At 39.9% G+C, this 11,257-nt stretch overlaps 1 protein-coding gene and 1 non-coding gene across 2 annotated transcripts; both read right to left on the reverse strand.

The window, feature by feature from the left end:
• Positions 1 to 412: 412 nt before the first annotated feature.
• Positions 413 to 994, reverse strand: LOC145628681 (uncharacterized). The gene has a single exon (XM_081681053.1). It carries the CDS (start codon positions 992 to 994, stop codon positions 413 to 415), a length of 582 nt encoding a protein of 193 aa, XP_081537179.1.
• A 3,288-nt stretch (positions 995 to 4,282) lies between these two features.
• LOC145564632 (small nucleolar RNA R71) lies at positions 4,283 to 4,389 on the reverse strand. Its single transcript, XR_014094872.1, has one exon. It is a non-coding gene; the product is annotated as a small nucleolar RNA R71 (small nucleolar RNA).
• Positions 4,390 to 11,257: the final 6,868 nt, after the last annotated feature.

Below are 11,257 nucleotides of genomic sequence, written 5' to 3' on the forward strand. Positions count from 1 at the left end.
GCTGGTTTTCTTGTGGGAAGGACTTGTTGCCAATGCTCCTAGGCCCAGCACCTTCTACAGTCTGATGTTCCAAATTTATGTGGAAAAAAAAAAGAATCAACAAATACTTAGTACTAAGTACAAAAAAAGAACAGAAGACTTACATTGAAATGTAAGTGCTTTAAAGCACTAAGTACAAAAACAGAACATAAGACTTACATTTCTTGCAGCTCTTTCAGCCTTCTTTCTCCTCTGCTCTTGCAACCAAGGGGTATTCTGGAGAGGCTAGCCACCCTTTTTAGGCTCAGATGTTGATGCAGCTGCTGATGGTGGTGGTTTAGTCATAGGTGCATAACCACAAGTCTTGGCATAATGGCCAAGTTGACCACAGTTCTTGCATCTTTTCTGTAACCTAGGGGCCTTAGGTTGACTTTCATTGCTTTGTCCTGCACCCTTCTGCCTTTTCTCCTTTTTCTAGCTTCCTCTTCTTAGATTTAGGCCTCCCTGGCATAACCCTAACCGGAGGAGGGAGTGGTTGTCTCATGTCAATTCTCTCCCAATGCTTTGGGCCTAGCATGGGCTTTATAGCATCTTGATAGGCTGGAATGTATGTTGCCCTGCTGTAATAGTCATCAACATAGTCATCTGGATTTGTCCTTTTGTCTAGAATACATGCAAAAGCATGTACACAAGGAATTCCAATAAACTCCCAATGATAACAGCTGCATGTTCTTTGATGTAGGTCAACCACAACCTTATCCCCATTCAACTCAACCTCATAATTGTCCCCTCTAGATAGTTGTACAATGCAATACCTAGCCACCTTTTCCATTCTCTCAAACACCTTAGCCACATAAGGGGTATTCTTCCCTTCCATTTTCTCAATTTTCTCCCATTTCTCACTATTCCTTTTCATCATATATTTCCTCATCCACTCCATTTGAGTGAGAATGGGTTTATCTCTAGCACCCTTAATCACAGCATTGAATGTTTCACAAACATTGTTCAATATCATGTTTGATTTGCAAAAATCAGAAAATGCATGCCTACTCCAATGTTGTGCTGGTATGTTTCACTACTACAAAAATGGCCTAAGAAACCACTTCTTTAGCACCAGAAAAGTTAGAACACCGTTTCTTAGATAATGAAACCATATATCATAAACATCCGGTCTCTTAGACTTGAATAAAAGAAACCACAAACTTATAAACTCCGGTGCCTTATATCAAGTTGATAATGCTGAGAGTCAAAGAGACTGTAAATTTAATAGCATTGGTTTCTTTATACAAGTATTTTTTTTGGGAAAAATTAGAGCGCCAATTCACCCTAAATTTTCCCTCCTATTAAAAATTCCATACCCTCTAGAAAATTACTAAGTAGATTAATTTAGAAAAAAAAATCTTCACTTCCAATAATTGACCAAACCGACTCTGCTACTCCCGGCCTGCTGCTTTTCCGCCATAGCCCAAACCCCAAACAAACTCTCTTACTTCTTGCTACTATTCCGAACGCTGCTCCATTGCCGGTGATGCAAGTACTCCATTAAAGGAAATTTTATTTCTTTCATAATTCAATTCAATATTTCAGAAGTTAGGGTTTATTGCTTTCAACCACACGCGCATTCGTAATCGCCTAATCTACCACTACCACCAGTACTCGTCGAATTGCATAATCCAGCCACCAAACCCAATTTTGCGACAGGTATTATCTCAATTAACTCATCATAATCTACATTTTTTTTATGAATGTTAGATTGATTGATTAGAAATAGTATGTGAAGTTGAAGCGTTGATTGTCGCCGATATATAGGACTTTGTTTGTATGATTATTGGAAAAAAGTAGCATTTTTAGATGACAACAGATTGGTATGATTAATTTTGTTTTAATAAATTGGTATTTATCTAGTGGTATTATGAGTAATTTGGTCCAATTGATCTTAAGATGGAAAGTATCAATATTAGAATTGTGACTATAACAAATTGTAATGAAGAGGAATGTTAAGGAGATGTTGGTTGATCCAAGTTCTCTTACAGTAAGGAAATTGATCAGGCATGGTGATGTGTCTATTTTATACAGTATTTTACCCACGTCCCTTGGTCAAAATTAGTAGTGTTTTTGGCTCTTCAGAGCCACTTTTATTACTAATTTGTGTTTTCTAGTGTTTTCGTAGATTTGGTTGACTTTTGCAGAAGGGCTCGGTATAGGTGATATCAGGGCATTTGGACCGAGTATTCAAGACCGGAAAAGGAAATCCAGATTGGCCCGAAGATTTGGAGCCTAATCGTAGTCCAAATAGTGGACCAAATGAGCCGCCCGGCCAAAAAGGCTGGCGCCCGGAGGCGCGCCCGGTCGGGCGGGAGAAGCTTTGGCTGGCGCCCAGTGATGCGCCCGGCCGGACGCGAGATTAGTTGTAGGGCTAAAAAGGCGCGCCCGATCGGGCGGTGCCTTGCCCAATCGGGCGCGTGTATTTCTTAGGAGATGTTTAACGTCGTTTTAATTTGTTTTAGTTTAGGATTTTTGTACGGAGTATAAATACTCCTCCGTAATACAATTTTAGTATCTCTTCTTCCCTTTTTACTCTTTCTTTACCCTCTTAATTATTCTTTTAGATTTCTTTTCTCTTAAACCTTTGTTCTTAATTCTACTCTTAATTCCAGATTTATTTTGGTAACGATTTCTCTTCCCTTAATCTTAGTTGTTTATTTTATTCCTTTCATCATGATTTACTCTATTACTTTGATTAGTTTAGATTTAATTATGTGTGAGTAGTTTTATTTCTAGGGTTTGTGGGGATCCATAAATAATATGAAAGGGTAATTTATTGTTGTTAATTATCAATGCTAGATTAATTTCCTGTTGATTGATTTAATGCTCTGTGACTAGATTAGGCCTATCTTTTATGCATGAGTTTGACAATATTGATTCAAGATTCGAGAGATGAGAATTGATGTTTAGGTCTAGTTCAATAGGCAGGTTAATTTATAAATGGTTAAGTCGAGATTCGAGAGATGAGATTTAATGCCGGTAAATTAATTGTGTGATTGTAATACGTAGAGAAAGCCCTTTACAATCTGGTTAATTGATGCATTAATGATTGACTATTATTGATTATTGGTATTGCATGATAATTTCTTATTGAATTGTTTTAACGTTTTACAATTGCGGCTTGTAAAAGTATAGCATTATTAAATTGATGAATCGAGCAGATGTTAATTTGATATTAAAGGCTATTTTCAATAAGAACTTAGATCTAGTAAATAGCGAGAGCCTGTTAGATCTATGTTGATTAATAAATTGCGAGAGCCTGTTAATCGTGTTATTTATGCAATGTCAATGATTGATTACTATGTTTTACCCTGGAGTATTATTTATTGGTGAACCTATGCCCTAGATCCTTTTATATATTGTTTCTCCCTATTCTCAATCTTCGTAGTTTAGTTTCTCATTCAAATATAAATATTGGTTACTTCATAATCTAGATTATTTTAGTTAATTAGGAATAGAAAGACTTGTTTCCCTGTGGAGATCGACCCTACTTCCCTATCTACTTTAGTTAGAGGATTTAGGTATTTACTTTTGATTAGGGGATACGACTTTACCCTGTTAAAATTTGGCGTCGTTACCGGGGAAACGGTTTTATTTTTATTTCTGATTGTTTTTGTAGTCTAGATTATTTCCCTTTTTGTCTCAGAGAACTAACGCTCTCTGACACAAATCTCATATTTGCTTCTAGTTTTTGTTTATGCCCAGGTGTTCTTGATCAGGTTACATCCCATTCGATCCTGAGATCGAACGTTCCTTCCATAGGCAGAAAAATCTCTACAAGCAAATCCTGGCGGATTCTGGTGATAATAACAATAATCACCGAAATCCTCCAACTGGTTCTAGTGATTCAGAGACATCATACGACGCAGAATTAGAGATGACGGCTCCAAAGAAGCTTAGTGATTATTCACAACCAAAGCTTACGGATTTTCCACATCTCACCCCTACTCCGGCTCTTGATGGGGTTCAATTTGAAATTAAACCTCAATTTATAACGATGACAGAGAGGAAGCAATTCAGTGGAGCCAAGGGTGAAGACCCGAATCTTCACATTGCCGACTATTGTCAATATTGCAACACCATCAGGCAAGCCGGGGTCACTCAAGACCAAATCAGGGAGATTCTCTTTCCCTTCTCTTTAACTGGAAAAGCTAAATTGTGGTTTAATGGCTTAAATAGAACTACACTTGGTATAACTGACTAGGAAACTCTTGTTTTGAATTTCTATAACAAGTATTATCCTGCAGAGAGAACAGCAGTACTACGGAGTGCGATCCAGAACTTTGCCCAAGAAGCCGATGAATCTTTATATGAAGCTTGGGAGAGGTTCAAGGACTTACAAAGAGAATGCCCTCACCATAATTTAGCGCAATGGAAGTTAATCAAAGCCTTTTATAACGGCATTGGAAATTCCTCTAGAATAATTTTAGACTCTGCAGCTAGTGGGAGATTTATGAATCTTAATGTTGATGATGCAGGTCAGGTTATTGAAGACATGGCGATACACAATTCCCAATATGGGAATCCCAGAGGATTTGCTAACAAGGGGAAGCATAGTGTCGACTCTGTATCCTTTTTGCAAGCTCAACTGACCTCTATTTGCCAAAAATTAGATAATTTGCGCACTGCTAATATAGCCAATGTTTCTGCGATTAATAATAATTCTAATGAGGCTTTTTGTGAAAATTGTGGTATTGTAGGTTATTGGGAGTAAGATTGCTGGAGTACCGTGGAGCAAGTTAATGCCTTCCAAGCTTATAGGCAGAACAACCCATACTCCAACACCTACAATCCGGGGTATCGAAATCATCCGTACCTTTCCTACCGAAGCACTAATGTTCAAAATCCACCACCACAAGAACCACAGGCGCCACAGCAGCAGAAATACTATCATCCCAATGCTAGCCAGAAGAACAATGTAATTGATAGCCCTGCAGGGCTAAAGGATAATACTAACATATCTAATTCTACATTGCAGGGTACAACTCCAGAGAAGGTGGCTACTCCAGACAAGAGTAATAATGCTCCAAAGCCAATTATCAAACTTCCATTCCCCAATCGTCAATTGAAGACAAACTTGGATAAGCGGTTTGGTAAGTTCCTGGAGGTGGTAAAAGATTTGAAGGTAACAGTTCCCTTTACTGAATTAATCACATAAATCCCCTCGTATGCATAATTTATGAAGGAAATATTGACGAGAAAAAGGTCTATTAGTGAGGTAGAGACGGTAGCCTTCACTGCAGAATGTAGTGTCGTACTTCAAAATAAGTCTCCACCTAAATTAAAAGATCCGGGTAGTTTTTCTATCCCTTGTCATATTGGCAATCTCTTGATTGATAATGCATTATGCGATTTAGGTGCTAGTGTTAGCGTCATGCCATTATCTGTGTGTTCTAAGTTGAATATGGGTAAATTAAAAGCTACCAGTTTAACTCTACAAATGGCCGACCGTTCTTTCAAATACCCCTTAGGTGTTTTAGAGGATGTCCCCGTTAGAGTAGGTAAATTTTATATACCTGTAGATTTTGTTGTTCTTGATATGGATGAGGATATGCAAACCCCAATTATTTTGGGTAGACCATTCCTTAACACTGCAGGAGCAGTCATAGATGTAAGAAGTGGTAAGTTAACGCTATCAGTAGGGGATGATAAAGTTGTTTTTAATCTCAATAATGCCCCCAAAAGCTCCATGACTGAGGAGAAATGTTTCAGTGTTAATGTGGTTGAAGATTATTCTAACATGCCCCAAGCTCTTGAAAAAGATCCCTTGCAGGCGGTATCTTGTGTTGCATCCTTTTCAGATGAGATAGACAAATGACAGAAGGAAGTCGATGCAATAGAAAAAGCACTCTACAATGTTGGTCTTAGTTTCAAGGATGAACAGGTGGAACCGATCGAGCAAGCTGTGCAAATCGAGCCTACGGTAAGTGTTCCGCCAGATCGAGTTGCAAGTGTTGAACACAATGACAATTTGAAGAAACCTTCGATCGAAGGAGGATTTTTAGTGCGTAGCATTGAAGACCCCCCAGTCCAAGTCAAGGAGGATCCATTAGATAAGGTGATTTGGCGTCCCACAGGGTATGTTAGGAAGCCGCGTCGTGGCCTAAACACCGCTAGACCGGGTGAGAAACCACCCGATCAAGCGTTAGGCCAAGGGTCCTAGATATTGTACTTGGTAAGAAGGTCGTGCGGGACCTAGATAAACCAGCGCTTTGCGGGAGGCAACCCGTATTTTTAATGCTTTTTAGACTAGTTTTTCTTTTCTTTTTCTTATGAGAGGAGAGACGAGGGAATTTAATGAGTTTTTTAAGTGTTTGTACAGGTTTGAAGGAAAAGAGTTAGCTAAATTTTGGAGACAAGAAGAAGAATGATAATTAGACGATTTAGCCTTGGCCCCGATCGGGCGAAGCTCGCCGGACCGGGCGCGAGAGCAAGGTCTAGAAATAGAGTAATTTCGCCCGACCGGGCGAGTGGCGCCTGATCGGGCGCGTAACTTGTCGTTTACGGACTTAATTGTCTGCCCGATCGGGCAAGCCTCGCCCGACCGGGCGCGAGAAGGGCGTAATTTTAGAGCTACAGATCGCCCAATCGGGCGAAGGGCGCCCGATCGGGCGAAGGGCGCCCGACCGGGCGCGAGAGTTGAAAAAAATCGGATCGTTAGATCGCCTGACCGGGCGAACGGCTCCCGACCGGGCGCAAAAGGATACAAATTTTGGGAAAATTAGATCGCTCGATCGGGCGAAGGCCGCCCGACCGGGCGCGAGAATCAGCATGCAAAAAACCCCAGATCGCCCGACCGGGCGACCCACTGCCTGGCCGGGCGCGAATGGCTCCGCGTCATTTTTTTTCTTCTTCCTTTCCTTCTTTCTTCCTTCATTTCTTCTTACCTCCATAGCTTTCTCTCTCTAAAACTCAAATTTTCTCTACCTTCTCTCTAAGATTTCTCCTTCATTTCTTACCCAAATTCAAAACTCTTTACATATTTGTGATCCTCTCTTCATCCTCTACACTTTCATATAAAAAATTTTCAGTTTTAATTCAATAAATTTTCAAACCCATTTCTTAAACATGGCTTCAAAGAGGGCTAGGTCCATTTTTGGTAGGAGCTCCAGTTCCAGGGAGGAATACGACCCGGACTTGCAACTCCCGTACTGGCCGACGATCCGGATTGTGAGCCGAGAGCAAAAGGAACGTCTAGAGCACTTAATCGGTCGTGAGGTAATTCCTTCTCGGTGGTTACACCGCCCTACCCTAGAATCATTTGGTTTGTATGATTTTGTTAAACGATTTTTGAATGACATTGGCATGAGAAAATTTGTTGATATGCACTATCCTACATACCGAGAACTTTGTGAATTCCTGTCCACTTTTCATGTTGTTAGTAGTACAAATGGGCCAAATTTATTTTTCAGGTTAAATAATAGAAATATTAGTTTAACTTTTGTAGAATTTTGTAAAATTTTTGAATTAAATTCTGAATTATCTTACCAGTGGCATGCGGACTATAAAATGGGTGACTTATATTATGCTTTGACTGGTTTGCCTACCCCCGACCCCCAACATGCTAGTACCAAACCTATTCACCACCCTGTCCCAAAAATCTGGCAAAGATTTGCGGGTTTGTGTTTTTTAGGTAGGGCCGAGCCTCATAACGCTCAATCTAACGAACTAGCTGTCATAGGACATTATGTGTACGGGTACGGGAAATTGAACATAGGTAGGTTTATAGTTCACCATTTGAGTAGGCATGCCACAGCCAGCACCACTTCCAAGACCCTTATCCGTTTAGGTGGCCTTATCACTCAAATAACGGTGAAAAAGGCCGGTTTTGTAGTAGACGGACCCCACCAGCTGACCAACTGTGGACCAGATACCTACATGACTGCTAGGTATTTTGAGGATGTTGGGTGGGTTAGACCGGATAGCGAGCAGACACCCTTTTGGTGTATTCGGACTGGGAGCGAGCAACCTTTGCCCATTTTTCCCCTACCCAGTCCTGACTTGACCGCTTTCCCCCCAAGGCAACCTTCTTACACTTATGATGTTTTAGTTGCCAACGCTAGGGGGCAGGCACCACCACCACCAGTTCCACCACCCCAGCCTCAGCCCGAGGTGGCTTTCTCTCCACCTCGTATGTCCCACTCCGTCCCTCATGTTGACTCTGACCCAGTTTGGGATCTTCAGAGTATAGGTCAGGCCCTAGGACGTATCGAGCATGCCCATACGGACCTTAGGAGGATGGTAGGCTCCCTAGACCAGAGGTTAGGGTACCTAGAGAGGAACCAGGGTAGAGCCCTCTACCCTATGTACGATGATTATGCTCGTCGGGGCAACATTCCCGACGACGCTATTCACCCTGACTGGTTTCAGCCTCCACCCCAGGGATACGATAGGGATCCCACTGCCCGTGGTATTTACACTGACTATTCTTATTTCTTCGGGTACGGCCAGGACATTCCTTTCCGGGGACCGGCGGGGGGAGGGAGTTTTCACGCTTATTATTTTGGTGGTAGCTCTTCTGGTGCAGGTGGTGCAGGTGGCAGTGGAGGTGCGGGTTTTGGCTCGATGGATGAGGATGATCAGGACTAGCTATGCTGGGCTAGTTCCCGAACCAATGAGGACATTGTCTGATTCTGGCTTGGGGGAGATTTTGGTTTGGTATATTTCTTTTTCTCTTTTTTTTTTATTTTTATTTTTGGTGTGTTTTCTTAGGTTAGATTTCTTGCTTTCTAGTTTAGTTTTATTGCTTTCTTATATATACAAAAATACAAAAAAATTGAAAAATTCAAAAATTCAAAAATACGTTCCAATGAATTATAAATTATTCTTCCCTGTGCCCCTTACTTGAGAAAATTGTTTTGATTCTTGGTTTTTGATGATAGACATTGTGGATTAGTTGATCATGATTTGATGTTTGATTGCCTTGAAACCTTTACATGCGTTAATTTTGTCCAACTACTTGTGAATATAGTGCTTGACTAGTTGATTTGGTAAGAAATGTGTGATAGTTCCATAGTTCCTGGTATGTCAATGAATTTGAGTATTGGTTTGCAACTATCAGTAATGTTTATATGATTCATTATTATGCACATTGAGGAGGACGAAGGCATTTGTTCTTTTAGGTAGCCTGCAGATGATTGTAGATACATTTGTTCCCTTCTTGCTGCCCATGTTGTTGCCTTGACTTTTTGTTGTTTATTAGCCATATTACAAGCCTATTTTTCCCCATTGGTTACTAGTCCCAAGCTTGGCTTGGGGGGGCTATTAGTGAGTGAGGTGAGGGAGTTTGTAGTGTGCTTATTATTTGCACAATTTGGGTGGGACTTTAAGAAGTTGTTTTGTTGTTATTCATGTTTATTTTTGTAGAGTTTGAGAGTTATATTTTCTTGAAAAAAATTAAGCATGATATAAAAAAAAAAAAAAAGTTCAAGAAAAAAAAATGTGAAAAAAAAAATAAGTGAACTTCAAAAGAAAAAAAAATGTTCAAATGTTCTAGTTGGAGGGTGATCAAAAGAAAAATAATAGAGCTTCAATGAAAATATTCAAGTTTGGAAAATAAGTTTGTTTATTCACTCCACTTCTTTATCATTATATCTTATGAGTGAAATTGTAAGATTTGGGATTATTTATTATGATTGGAGTATATTTGGTTGATGTTAGAGTTAGTTATGTAGGAGGTGTATGATCACTATTTATTTTGATCATGGGTTTTATTAGGATATGGCTCCTTTAAGCATAGCTTTTCTCTCACTTATTCCCAAATTTATCCTACCCTTTACCCTAGTCTTACATTACAAACTTTAAAGACCTTCCGACCTTTGTGCATAGAATTGTATGAATGTGAAAGTGTTGTTTATCAATGCAAGTTATGATTTGACATATTTCGAGTCGTGTAGTAGGATGAGCGTTCATTGTTTTATACACACGAGAGTGTAAGTTGAGAGGTCATTGTTCACATAAAGGGTTGGTTGGAGAGCGATCGCGTACATCTTTTACTAGCCACATAAATGAGAGTTGAGTGTGTGAGCACTAGTCTTGAATTCTATATGCTCTTGTGGTTTGCTCTATTTAACAATTGTTAGGGAAGATTGGTAGTTAGATGGATTTGATTGGTTGATTTTGATGCATGTTTATTTGATTTACCCTGAATCGTTTGTGCTTGATTTTTACCTTTGGGGCGAAGCATATTTATTGCTTCATTGATGAGATCTTTGCTTAGGGACAAGCAAAGGTTTGGCTTGGGGGAGTTTGATGTGTCTATTTTATATAGTATTTTACTCCCGTCCCTTGGTCATAATTAGTAGTGTTTTTGGCTCTTTAGAGCCACTTTTATTACTAATTGGTGTTTTCTAGTGTTTTCGTAGATTTGGTTGACCTTTGCAGGGATTTACACTTTTGGAGTATTTTCCCGAGATATTATAGAGCAATTACGAGCACTGGAGAAGCACGACCAGATTTTATAGCCCAGGGCCGGTTAGAGTCATCAAACCGGTGATTAAGGGATCGGTATAGGTGATACCGGGGCATTTGGACCGAGTATTCAAGACCCGAAGAGGAAACCCAGATTGGCCTGAAGAATTGGAGCCCAATCGTAGTCCAAATAGTGGCCCAAGAGAGCCGCCCGGAGGCGCGCCTGGCTGGGCGGGAGAAGCTAAGGTCGGCGCCCGGTGACGCGCCCGGCCGGGCGCGAGATTGGTACTAAAGAGCAAAAAGGCGTGCCCGATCGGGCGCGTGTTATTGTTAGGAGACGATTAGCGTCGTTTTAGTTTAGGATTTGAATGGAGTATAAATACTCCTCCGTAATACGATTTTACTCTCTCTCTCTCTCTCTCTCTCTCTTTTTTACTCTCTTAATTGTTTTTTTTAGATTTCTTAATCTAAAACCTTTGTTCTTAATCTACTCTTAATTCCAGATTTATTTTGGTAACGATTTCTCTTCTCTTAATCTTAGTTGTTTATTTTCATTCCTTTAATCATGTCTTGCTCTATTGCTTTGATTAGTTTAGTTTCTATTATGTGTGAGTAGTTTAATTCTAGGGTTTATGGGGATCCATAATTAATATGAAGGGATAATTTGTTATTATTGATTATTGGTATTGCATGATATAATTTCTTATTGAATTGTTTTAATTCTTTGCAATTAGATTATGAATCGAGCAGATGTAATTTGATTGTGAATGTTTAGCAATATTGAATTGATGAATCGAGCAGATGTTAATTTAATATTAAAGGT

Source organism: Chenopodium album, chromosome 1 (genome assembly GCF_948465745.1).
Source record: "Chenopodium album chromosome 1, dcCheAlbu1.1, whole genome shotgun sequence".
NCBI classification, from domain to species: Eukaryota; Viridiplantae; Streptophyta; class Magnoliopsida; order Caryophyllales; family Amaranthaceae; genus Chenopodium; species Chenopodium album.